Raw genomic sequence first — 13504 nt, forward strand, 5'->3', positions numbered from 1 at the left:
AGTAATGATAATGAAAAAAATAATCACTCAATTTCACAGTGACATGAACATACAATTAAGTAAATAAAGACAAGAAAACACTTTTGTTTGTAGACTAACGCCAACTAATAAATGTAGAAAAAGTGAACTCAGGAAATCACTATTTGGCAACCATCATATAAACCATACAGGCAAGAATAATCAATGGATGCTAAAACTATTACGGTGAAATTACGATTAAAAATGGGATATTTTCACAGTCTCAAAGATTTTTTTGACTCTACAGTGAAGAAATCTGGTAACCACGACCTTAACCAAGTAATCAAAATGGTATCATGTACCTCTCCAGATATGACACCTTGAGAAGGACACAAGGACACTTCACTTCTGTATGTAGTATACCTGCCAAAAATACATGACCTGAATCTCACCATTAGGGAACATCAGAAAAACCCAAAATGAGTAGTCTATAAAATAACTGGCATACAGGAAGGAAGGGAGGGAGGAAGGGAAGAAGGAAAAGAAAAAAAGTTTAAGTCAAGGCAACAAAAGGCAAATTAATACTGAGGACTAGTCCAACTAAAAGACAACTAGAGACATGACATCCAATATAATTTACGATTCTGGATGAGAAACTTTTTTTTTGCTGTAAGGCACATTAGTAAGTCAGCTGGCAATATGTGATTGAAGTCTATAAACATTAGTATTATGTTAAAGTTAACTTCCTGATTTTGTTAATTATGCTGTAGTTAGGTAAGAGAATAATTTTGTTTTTAAGGAAATATATACTCAAGTATTTAGGGGTAAAGGATCATCATGTTGGTGATTTATACAGAAGAGGTTCAGAAAATACTAATAAAAAGAATAATGAAGCAAATGTTAGATAGACATTAATTTAGGGAGTCTGGATAAATATATGGGAACTATTTGTATTATTCTTGCAGTTTTTCCATAGGTCTGAAATTATTTCAAACTTAAAAGTTAAAACAATTTTATTCTCAAAGAAAAATGAAGATAATTCTTTTTAATTGTCCCTTTAGGAAGGACATTGGTTCAGATGGTTTTTTTCCTATTTTTAAGAACAAAAAAACTAGACTAATTGGGTAAGAAAAGCAAAAAGTGAAAACATAGCTTAGAACTAATCACTGTTTAACAAGAATATAATTATGTTAGGTGTCAAAAAAACAATATAAAATATAAAAACAATATAAAATATAAGTAAAGACTTAATTCTAAGCCTGAAATTTCCCCACTTCAACTCTAAAGTTGACATTTAAGGTTCAGAGCCTTTTACTTTGCCTATGAAACAAAATGCAGATTCAAAAAAGCATGAAGTAAAGAGTCAGCCCGTTGTAGATCATTCTAGAATAGGCTTCTGATTTCCCATTCATTTTGTGGAATCAGACTACACTCCCACATCCAATCATCAACACCACTAGATACAAGAGTGTCTTCAAATCTATTTTGGTGACAAATATACAATAAATCTTCAATAACCTGGTTAAAAGAGAGCTGAGAGCATATTAATTTGACGACAAGTCCAACTCCATTGACACTAGCCTAAAATACAGTCATGATTATCTAAAAGTCCAAGAGAATGCAATTTTTTCCATTATTTTAATTTATTTTACCTCTGGACAGGGCTCCACATGACAGTCTTTTATTGAACAATGGCCATCTTCTGCCCAGAAAGGACATGGTCGCTTCAGATTAACCTTGATGGAAACAAGAGTAAAGGTGTGTCACAGTTCTGCAATGTTCTCTAAGTGTCACTGCGCTGGACACCCGTGTCACAGTGGTGAATAAGAAGGAACAGCTTCCTATCTTGTGGCACCTATGCACTTCAGAATTTAAAATTACAGCAGTTTTTCAGACACCCAGATGTATTATTAATTTTTAAAAATAAATGACTGCTATTAATCCTCTGACACTTCAAAAAGGAATGAAGTCACATACACTGCCATTTGAAGCCCCTGGAAAGCACTATAGGACTACTTTGATGTGTGTCAGCCCCATACTCCTACCTCACTGGCCAGGGCTTGCTCAGGCACCCATTCACCTAACAAGTGTGCACTGCACACCCACTAGGCATCAGGCACTAAGTAGGCTCCAGGAGAAAAAGAGACAGAAACTGCTTTCTCCCCTGGAATTTAAAGTCTACTGGAGGAACAGAGATGATGTATTTGTATGTTCATTTAATTACAAATCTTGGTAAGTGCTACAAAGGAAAATCCAGAGTTTTGTGACAGAAAATAATGGGGCTGGTGCATGGAGGCCTCTGAAGAAGTGTGCATTTAGATATGGTGACAGAGTGTGAACAGTTCTGGGAACTGAGAAACTCCAGTTTAGCTGACTTTTAGTGGGGAAGGGGAAGGGTGGCAGGGAATGAGGGATAGAGGGAAGGGCCAGATCATTTTAACCACAGTAAAAACTCTGGATTTTCATATTGTAAACATGACAGGAAGACAGTAATTCAGTAAGATTTCCAGAGGGATTTCTGAAGCCCCAAATCAATCATTTGATTCTTGTTTCCTCCCTCTTGTATCCCCTTCAAACAACTCACTACCCACCCTTCTCCCCATGTCCACTGGCACCCCTCATCTCTCACCAAGACTGTCCCAAGTCTCCCTGCTTCCACTACCATCTACTCTCCACACAGCAGCCATAATTATCTCTTTGAAACACAAGGCAGATCACATCAGTCTCTGCTCAAAACCACCCTGTGGCTCCCATCACCTTGAGAGTCAATCCGACTCCGCAGCAAGCTCCAAGAGGCCCTCCACCATGTGGCCCCTTCCCACCCTCTGGCCTATCTACTACCACACTCCTCTTGCCACACTGGCCTTCCTGCCGGAAATGCACCAAGCTCCTGTCTATCTCAGGACCTTCACAGTGGCTGCTCTCTTTGCCTGTAGTGGTGCTTCTCCAGATCTTTCCGTGGCTTACTCCCTTCACCTCCTTCAGGACTCTCGCAAGTATCACCTGAGCAGTGACCTTCCCTGACCAGATGCTCTAATTAGTGCTCCAGATGCAACCCACACATAGTTTTATATTCTTACAGCACTTAGCACTACCCGATTATTTCTTTACTTATTTACTGTCCTCACCCCCCACTGTAAGGATTGGGCTTTTGCTTTGCTCGTTATTTTATCCACAGCACCTAGAACACACAACAGACACCTCAATAAATGTGTTAATGAAGTAAACAATACCTACATCACAGTGGAGGAGACAAAAATAGATACAGCCTGGGAACACGGGAGAGACTAGTCAATTCTGACTGCAGACTTGTCAGGGAAGGCCTCCTGTCAGTAACATGTAAAATGGGTGTGACCAGAAGTTTCCTAGAGAAAGAGCTTTCTAGGCAGAGGGATCAGGATATCTACAGACAAAGCAGCTTGAAACAGCATGGCACATCTGGGAACTGCAGGCTCCCTTGAGCTCTTGGCTTATAAATCCAACTGACTCCTTGATGTGTCAGTGGGACAGCCACACGCAGTTCAAACTATTACCAGGTCCAAAACTGCCCCAGTCATCCCAGGAATGGCAAGTCTTTTATTCTCATTCTTCAGCCCCAAATCTTGGCATCTTCCTTGACTCCTCTTTCACTCCACGTACTATACCCTCTAAAAATTGGGTCAGTTCAAAATCCAAGTCCTGATAATGGCCAAGAATACCTTACATAGTTGGGTTCCCTGTTCTCTGCCCTTCGTTCGCTGTCCTCTTTCTTCTTTCTGCAGATACCCACATGGTTTTTTCATTCTCGTTAGGTTGTCCTCAAATGCTGCCTTCTCCACTTGCTGTTTTAAGTTGCTGAAGTTTAGGCTAATTTGTTATGCAGCAATAAAGAACTAGCAACAGTGTAAGTTGTGGACCATGGTGGACACTGCCCCATGATCCCAGATCACCCTTCTGGATAAAGGCCTTATCATTCCAGCTCCCTGCAGGCTGCCACACCTCAGCTGGAGAGAGCCCCTTTGCCCAAGGTCACACTACCCCTTCCCATGGCTTTCATCCGAGGACTAGACCTTTTCTTCAAGGGCAGACAGCTCTGGAGGGTCATCTCATCTTAAGAACTCTCCAAAGGGTCACCTGAGGTTTCCACTAAGGCTGCATCGTCTTTACTTCTCCCTTTGTCTAATCCTCATTTCCTTCCTTCGTCTTCCTTCCCTTGCTTGGTTCTAAGGGTAGTCCCTAATTAGCCTCTTGAGCACTAATCACTGTCTCAGAATCTACTTCCCCAGGAAATTAAGCCCTGACAACTTGTCCGTTTCCAGAAAAAGAAAAAAAAACCCTGTTGGTATTTTTATTAGGATATTAAATTTATATATTAACTTGGAGAGAATTAATATCTTGGTGCTAAAAGACATCTGTCCACTTGTTAAGCCTCCTTTTGTGTCTTTCAGGAGTGTATTGAGGCTTTCTTCCTTTAGGTTTTGCTTGTTTTTTGATACATTTACTCCTATATATCTTTTTTCATTGCTAGTTTAAGTGGGGATTTCTTTTCCACTGTATGCTCTTTGTGTTAGTCACTGCTTCATCCATAGCACCTAGGTAGGACAGGGCCTGCTACAAATAATAGTTCAACAGATATTTGGTGAATAAAGGAATGGAATGCACTATACAAGAGTGAAATTATAAACATTAGCTATAGCGACCAACTGACCAGTTGACAGAAGTAGACTGTTGTTTCTACCTATATTTCCTTGCTTGAAGAATCATAAGTATGTATGTGTGTTTTTAATTAACCTCTTAGCTTTCCTTTTCTGCCACAAGTAGACTGGTGGTAGTTAAATTTCCTCTTCATTTATTCATAGGTTGACAGAACTAGAAAAATAGGTGTCACCAGATATCCCAAGACTTGGAGGTAACTGCATTAACTAGATCACTGCATTACCCTCCTTTGGGAGAGGGTGACTCTATTCTGGTGACACATGGAGTAATTTCATTAAGTCAGTTGGAAGATTTTCTTTAACTGAATGTATAAGAAGGACAAATTGTATGTTGGCTAGCCAAAAACCACATTGTTATTTTTGCCTAATCAACTTTCAATTCTTCCTTCTTCTCTAACATCCCTTTGAGAAATGATGACTCCCCTTACATTTATGCAAATAGGACTGTTAACCAAAGTCTTTCCCTCTTATGGTCAAGGGATCAGATGACCCTACTGAGGCAATTAAACCCTTTCTTCCAGAAACTTGACTCTTGTACAAAGTGTTGCAAAGATATGGGAAAATGGTCAATTTGATCCAAAATTTTGGTGGTACCAAAAGAGAATGGCCATTAGTTTGTGCTCTAATTTTTTAATCCTCAGAAATATTTAAATTTCTAAGATAGCCTATACAGAATCAGAATGAAGAGGAAATTATGCTCAATTTTTAAAATAAACTTAAAAATGAAAATCAAAGAAATTATAAACCCAATTTAACTGAGAGCAAGAGTGGAGGCAAAGCACAACAGCATAATTTTGAAACATTGCTCTTAAACTTAAAATATTGTTCTTGTGAATACTGCCTTATTGCTGCTGCTTTTAAATTACCATTGGTTTTCTGTAACTGTCTAGAGCAGGCTGTTGCTAGATTTAAGGATCAGTTCTGCAGTTACTATGGATGGTGTTCTGCCTGTATCCTCGGCCTGATCTGCCAGCCCTTCCAGTGAGCTACCCAATAAATGTCTGCCACTGTGGTACTTTGACCTGTTAACATTATGCCAGCATATGTCGCTGGCTGTCAGCAAACTCAAAACCTCGGCAGGTGTCCAGGTGCAGAGCTTAAGTTACAAGGGAGGCTGACAAAGCAAGTTCCTGGCATTTTCACCTTCTGTAGAGGAAGGAGTGTGCTTCAAAATCAAAACTGAAAGATGAAGAATTCCCCAAGCATAGGAAGAGGGCTCAGATTCTCAGCATTCAAAAATATTGAAGTTTTTCACTACAATACTTAATACATGCCAATGATTAAAAAAACATACGTAGGGTACTAGAAGAGTTGAAATGGGCTTTCAAAAGGGTCACAAAGTCACATCTGTAAACAACTAATAAAAATATTTGGTACCAATGTTATAAAAAATATTAACTATACCTTGTAATAACGGAAATAGTCTCGCTCTTGTAGTTTTTTTATTTTAGGGAAGATTTTGAAGGTGTTGAAGTTATCTATGCTATCAATATCACACAAGCAATCATCCAGGACTCCAGTGACCTAGAAAAAAATATATACATAAAATTTTAAATATGTAAATTACTGATGTTTCAATCTTAACAAATCTGTACTATCACATAGAAATATAATTTATTCACTCAAGTTAGCTAGCATTTGCTGATTAAGATACATTAAAGCAATCATACTTTTTACTATGGTCAATTAAATAAAAAACAGTAGGAGTAGATATACCCATTCTGAAGAACTAAATATTCTTGTTTAGTGGTCAAAAAGAAAGATACTGAATGTTCCTTCCATTACCTCAACATATATAAAATCCAAGTAGTTGTTAGAATGCTAAAACAGTTTCTCCTAAAACTAACCTAGAAGTCACAAAGCACAGTGATACTGCCGTAGTAACCCTATCTTTCTTTCAGACTGCCATTTATGGAACATATTATATTTTCATGTATTGTTTAAATGCTCTGTGAAATAGGTATTATTATCCTCATTTTACATATAAGGAAATTAAGGTTTACCAAGGTTAAAATAACTTTTCCAAAGTAGAATAGTCCCAAGGCCATCGCACTTTAAAATACAAGTTTTTACCCACTATTCAAAGTGTACGCTAATCAAAGAAGAGAAACTCGTATGCAAAGTGAATTCTTAGTCTAAAAACTCCATAAAACATCCTTCAGCTAAATTTTAAACTGGGACTCATTGACACCCACAACTTGGATGAATCTTCAGGGGATTACACTGAGTGAAAAAAGCTAATCCCAAAAGGCTACATACTGCGCAATTTCAATTATATATCATTTTAGAAATTGGAACAGATTATTGGTTACCTGGGATGAGTAGGAGCTGCAGGGAGGAAGTGGGGCGGAAGGGAGGTAGGTGTAGCTATAAAAAGGCAACAAGAAGGATCTTTGTGTGATGGAAGTCTTTAGTATCTGTGTGCTGGTGGGTCCACCAACCTATGCGTGTGATAAACGCATACAGAAATAATACCTGTATATACACCAAGGAACCTGAATGAGATCTACGGGTTGTATCAGTGTCAATGTCCTGGCTATAATACTGCACTATATGTTAACAAAATATTACCATTGGGGAAAAGTGGATAAAGGATACAGGGTATTTCTCTGTTATTTCTTACAAGTGTATAGATATAGAAACTACAATTATATCAATTAAAATTTAAATTTATAAACAAAAACGAGACCCAGCCTGTTAAAGGTTATTCATGTGATCCGTAAGAGGAATATATGCAAAGGATGGTCAGAAAATGGAAACCAGTCCTTCCCAGTTGTTTCTCTTTCACACTTTTTCCCTAGGGGCATAAATGTGTTCCCAAACTGCCTACAACAAACAGAGCTCTATTATCTCAAGATAAAGAACAAGGAATCTTGGCAAGAATTTTGGCTCTAGAATTCCATATGCTTTGGTATCCTACTTATGAATTACTAAGACTGTCACTCTACTGAATGTATTTTCACTGCTCTCTAGCTTACTACTTACAAAACTTCAAATTCCACATAATAGGAAAAAAATACAAAGCAAAAAACTTCCTAGGTTTTAAAAAATATTTTATCCAGTGATTGCTATTTCTTATAATTTTTTAAGTGTTAACAGTAAACCACACACACACACACACACACACACACACACACATTTTCATTGTGGTAGGGGCTGGGGCATGGTCTACAGAATTATGTGTGCACATATTTCTAACCCTGGCATACTACTACTAAGACAAAAACCTGTATATCACCAAAATTTACAAAAGTAGCAATGAATACTGCCAATATCTTCCAAGTCCTTCCTTAATTACATCTATCTCACTCCCCCTAGAGGTAAAAAATCTTATTTTTGTTTCCTTTACTTTTCTTTGTAATTTCATCACATATGATATATCCCTAAACACTATAGAGGGTTTTCTGTTTTGAAGTTTAATATTGGTGGAATCTAATGTGTGAACTGTGATAGGGTTCTTATACATTTTGACAGCTATCCAAGATGTTTTATAATATTTTCAATCATTTTCCCTGCTGTAAGAGTACATTATATGGATATATCAGTTTACTTGTTCTACTGTTGATCTGTATGGTAAGCAAAATAATGCCCCCTCAAAGATGTCCATGCCCTAAAACCTTGAATATGTTACTTTACATGGCAAAAGGGGCTCTGCAGATGACAGTAAGAATCTTGAAATGGTAAGAATATACTGGATTACTTGGGTGGACCCAATATTTATAAGTTCCTTATAAGAAGGAGACAGGAGTGTCAGAGTCAGAGAGGGACTGGAAGATGGTACACTGATAGCTTTGAAGATGGAGGAAGAGGCCACAAGCCAGGGAACACAGCAGCCTCTTGGGAAAGAAAACCATTCCCCCTCCTAGAGCCTCCACAAGAAACTGCAGCCCTACTGACACCTTGATTTTAACCCCGTAGAACCCATTTTCAGACTTCTGGCCTACAGAACTATGAGATAATAAACTTGCATTGTGAATAACTACTAAGTTGTGGTTATTTGGTACAGCAGCAATAGGAAACTAATACAATCCATATTTAGGTTATTCCCAGATTTAGCTAAAGAACAATGCTCTATATACATTTTTGTACAATTTTCTGATAAATATATGTAACAATTCCTCCAGGTTATATGCTGACAAGTGAAATCACTATAGCTTGCTTCCAAAGCAGTTGTACCAATTAACAATCCTACCAAGAGTGGATGGGAGTTACTGTTGAATCATATCCTCACCGATATTTGCTATTAATCTGTTTTAATTTTTGCCACTCTAGTAAGCATAAATGGGTATGATTTTTTTCTACCAAAGAGGTGCAATGTTCTTATGTTTTATGTTTGTTTCTTGTGTGAAATGTCTGTTTATGTTGTCTATTTATTTTTCTACTGGGTTATCTCTTCCATATTGACATGGAGGAATCAATACTGCTGTATCCCTATTCTATTCTTTTGAAACTCCAATAAGACATATTAGATTTCTTACTTTATTCTCCATGTCTCTTAAGCTCTCTTTAAAATTTACTATCCTATTATCTTGCTGGCCTTCATTTGAATAACTTACATGCATTTAGTTTCCATTTACTTATGTATTCATTCATCCAACGTATTTATTGAAGACCTAACATAAGCCTTGGACTAAGTGCTGCAAATACAGAATTAGAAGGAAGGAAGGAAGGAAGAGAAGGAGAGAAAGAGAGAAGGGAAGAGAGACAAGAGGAGAGGGCAAAGAAAGGAGAGAGACAGAGGGAATGGGGGGGAGAAACAGAGAGAAGGGGAGAGAGACAGAGAATGAAGGAGAGAGAGAGGGGAGAGAGAGAAGGAGATAAAGAGAGAAAGACAAAACCTTTGCCCTCCAGGAACTTCCATTCTTACAGGAGAAGGAAAAAAAAAAGGAATATTTATCATGTGGAGGATACAAAATGATTGTCTCATTCAATAAACATTTCTTCTGCTGTGAATAATCAGCTATTTAAACCATCTACTGAGTTTGTAATTTCATTTCCAGAACTTCAGTCTCACTATGTCACTATGTTTTCATCTTTTTGGTTATTCTTTAAGATCTCTTGACTTTTCCACACTCTGAAGTCAGTGCCTGCCTTTTTCTCTTCCTCTTTCTATTTAAATACATTAAACATAGGGATTTTTAAAATAGGTCTGATATTTTCAGAATCTAAGGTCATTACAGGTCTATTTCTATTGTCCATGTTTCTAGTACCTCATCCATGATGCCTTGTGCGCTTTGTGATATTTTACTATTAGTTGCTTATTCTTCTTGGCACATTATCTTTGAGAATACATTAGGGCTTGGGTCAAAAGTAAATTCCTCCAAAAGAGATGAATATTTACTTTTATCAGTAAGCTGGGGGCCTATCAGCCTGGGACTGCTAAAATGAAATTTTCCATTTGAAGCTTTTCCCAGCACGGGTGGCACGAATTTGGCCAGTAAACGTGTACAAGAACTGGTTCATCATTACAAATTCTCAAGGTGGTTTTTCCCCCTCCCCTATCAAGTTTCTTTACTTTCCCCTTACTTGTGGTGGGATTCATTTTTTATTCACCCTGATACTAAAGATGTAGCTCTGTGGGATCCAACCTTTGTGGTGAGGTCTTTCAGTTTCCTCTTTTGGGCAGACATAGGGCCCATTTCTTTCCCATTGTACCCCACACACCTGTGAAAGCATAAGCTCAGGGTTTGAGAAAAATCCTCAGGGTAATGGACTGGAAACAGCACTGTTAGGATGTCAAGGATCTGGCTTTGGCAGGGGCTTGGGGGAGGTGGGGGGACAGACTATATATTCCTTGATTTCCTGCCACATCAGTAATACATTTAGAAAGATTTTTAAATATATCCAACTGAAATTCCTTCTTTACAAGAAGAGTAACTTGTCATATCACTGTGAGTGTTACGTCTTTAGTTCCTAATGCTCTGCCATACTCCAAAGTATTGTATTTTATTTGTAAGACAATAGGTATGACATATACAAATGCCTATCACTTTCTGTGCTCAAAAATAATTTATGGTTTTATTCCAAGGACATATACTCAATACAATCCCTTCCATAAACGCTTTATTTGTAAACAGAGGGTTTTTTTTAAATCTAATTTTTCCCTTTATGACATACTGGGTTTTTTCCAATTTAATATTTGAAAGAAAAGTGAAAGAACTGTTTTAGTTCCACTTTTTTATTTTCTTGAGTCTCCCTCTGCTTTATTTCTATACCAAAGAAGCAAGCATACTGCCATGTGTACAGACCAGAAAGGGGCCAAAAGTAAACTTGTTCACTGAACAAGTGTGACAGTCATGTAAGCTCTCTGAAATTCAGTTACCTCATTAACCCCACTTCTGAGAGATCTATCAAATAAAAGGAAAATGCATTTTTAAACATGTTACCAATTAAAGTACTATCTAAAATACAAACACTGTATTAGAAAGCATCACTGAAAACAAAAACCAAATGTGTTCACTTTTGAGGGTCCTTTGCCAATGCTACTTTGAATATGCACAAATCTTTATTCATGTGGACATCATAAAATTAAAATGACATACTTCATCTGGATATAATAAAATTTAAGACACATATAAAACATTAATATACATAATTAGGGGTAGGTGAAGAAACCTAAAATGAAGTTTCTAGATTGGTGACAAAGTATATAATTAATATATGTTATATAAAAAGAAAAAGAGGAAATGAGAAAAATCTCATTTTAGAAAAATACCTAAATGTAAAACTCCACCCAAAAACAACCAACTAGTAACTAGAAAATAATTTTGCCAAAGACAATTTGGAAAATTTACTTTTCTTAAATCTGGTAGATACAGTACCCAGATTTCCTCTACCTTCTTCAAGTGCAGTTTAGAAGGTAGTTCAACGGATAACTAATTGCAAGGCTTGTTTAAAATGCTGACTCCTGGGTCACATCCAAATTCACTAAATCAGGATATCGGGTGGTGGGCCCAAAGAATCTACATTTTAACATGCTCTACAATACCAAAACCAAAAGTTTGCCCCTTTGACTTTTGTCAAATCACTCATTTAAAAACAAGTCAAAGGTGGACACAAATAGAATATACAGGCATTCTGGGATTTAGTGCAGAACACCAAGATGCCATGAAAAAAGTGACTAAATAGAATTCTAAAAACATGTTTACTGATTACACTCACAGCTGGCTTCAAGTTTTCTTAGCAATGAGCATTAATTGCTTCAAATGACATCTCCCCTCATTATTGGGCCACCTGAGACACTTTCTTTTTTTCTCTCTCTCTCTGTTTTGCCACTTTGCAGCAGGTGCAGACAAGACACAGCAGCACCTGAAAGTCTATTCAAATGTTACTGTATAAAAAAGAAGCTAACATCTCTCTTAAGGCTAAAGCCTCTGGTCTGCGAAGCCTCCGATTTCCAGCAAACTGAGAATGTTCCTGTAATAGACGTTTCAGAAAGACAATCCCCAACTCTAATTTACTCCCCAGCCCTCACCTCTCTACTGGTAGAGCCACGATTCCAGACACAGACCCGCATCCCCACCCCAAGTCTCTTACATGGGCTCATCTGGCGATGCCACTTAGCAGACATAGTACAAGTTGGGGAAAATGCAGCAGTCCTGAGCAGGGGAAGGTGCTCGAGGAAGGGTAAAAGCCGAGGGCCTCTCTAGTCCAGAAGTCCAAGGAAGTTAAGTCTCGTCCCCCTTCCCGGTCTGCCCGCTGTTTGCAGGGCTCCCGGGGCCTGTCACCTGCTCGCCACCTCCCTTCCAGAAGGGGAGAGCTTCACCATATCTAGGAGGGCTCTCTTCGCAAAACAGCCTACGTTTCCACTCCCATCCCATCTCCCGCCACACTCCCGGCCGCTCATAAAATCAGAGAGAAACGAAAACACCTCAGGGCACCGTCACCATCTTCCCTTTTTCCACGCGTGCCCCACAGCGTCGCCATCCCCGCACACCGCCAGCGATTCGCATACTTGAGGCGACTGGCTGTCAGCTTTCAGCCCTCTGTCCTTTCAGTTGGCCAGAAACCACCTCGGGGTCCGGCCAGCCCTCCCGCGCCTCCGCCGTGGCCCGTTCGCGGCTGCCGGGGGGTTCGGCCTGGCGCCCCGCCCCACCATTACTCGGGCTCACCTGGGCCTCGACGACGCTCGGGAGGAAGCTCAGGGTGACCAGCAGCTGCACTGCGGCCACCTGCCCTGCGCCAGCCCGCCGGGCCCCCCGGCTCATGCTGACCTTTCCCCCACCGCTTCAGGCCAGGCCCCTCCGGGCCGGAGAACGCAGTTGGCCCAGGCGACAACCCCTGGGGACGGCTCCCAGCGGCCGAGGCTCCAGGGTCCGAGGTCCGCGCGCCTGACTGGAGGCGGGGAGCACGCTCCCCGGCTCCCGACAGCTGCGAGTGAGGACAGAGCACCGAGCGCCCCCACTTCATCCCCTAGGCGGCCCGCCCCCGGCTTCCCTTTCCTCGGCCACGCCCCCGGGCGCGCGGCCTTGTGGGAGTTGTGGTCCAGTGCCGCCGCGGAGGCGCCTGCGTCAGGAAGGCGGGGCTGGGGCCGAGAAACGCGGGAGCCTAAGGCTTCGGAGGCTGCTCCGTCTCCCTGGTCCTCAGGCTCCACGGCGGCCAATGGGGCAGAACCACGCAGGCCTCCAAAACGAAAGGAGGTGCAACTGCGGGACGGGGCGGCCTCCCTCTAGCAGGCCCGGTCGCTGCTTCCCTCCCCGGGCAGTTGCTCCTGGAATCAAGGCTGTTCTCTGAGGCCGCCCGGCTCCAGAGTTGGTGCAGCACCTACGCAAACTGAGAACAAATGTTGCGGGATCTTCCCCTTTCAATCTGAAGCTCTTTGTCTCATTCACAGTTCTGTAGCCTCGCATCTT

The 13504-nt window shown here is 40.2% G+C and overlaps 1 protein-coding gene across 2 annotated transcripts in view; it reads right to left on the bottom strand.

Annotated features, from left to right (window-relative positions):
* ERO1B (endoplasmic reticulum oxidoreductase 1 beta) overlaps positions 1-13096 on the bottom strand; it is a 52421-nt gene extending 39325 nt beyond the window's left edge. For both annotated transcript variants that reach the window (XM_036919312.2, XM_036919311.2), the window contains exons 1-3: positions 12764-13096; positions 6057-6176; positions 1611-1694 (exon numbers count right to left, since the gene is read on the bottom strand). In XM_036919312.2, coding sequence (XP_036775207.2) covers positions 1611-1694; positions 6057-6176; positions 12764-12859 — 300 coding nt within the window. In that variant the 5' untranslated portion in view covers positions 12860-13096. The remainder of the gene's footprint in view (positions 1-1610; positions 1695-6056; positions 6177-12763) is intronic.
* Positions 13097-13504: the final 408 nt, after the last annotated feature.

This window comes from Manis pentadactyla, chromosome 8 (assembly GCF_030020395.1).
Source record: "Manis pentadactyla isolate mManPen7 chromosome 8, mManPen7.hap1, whole genome shotgun sequence".
Classification (NCBI taxonomy): domain Eukaryota; kingdom Metazoa; phylum Chordata; class Mammalia; order Pholidota; family Manidae; genus Manis; species Manis pentadactyla.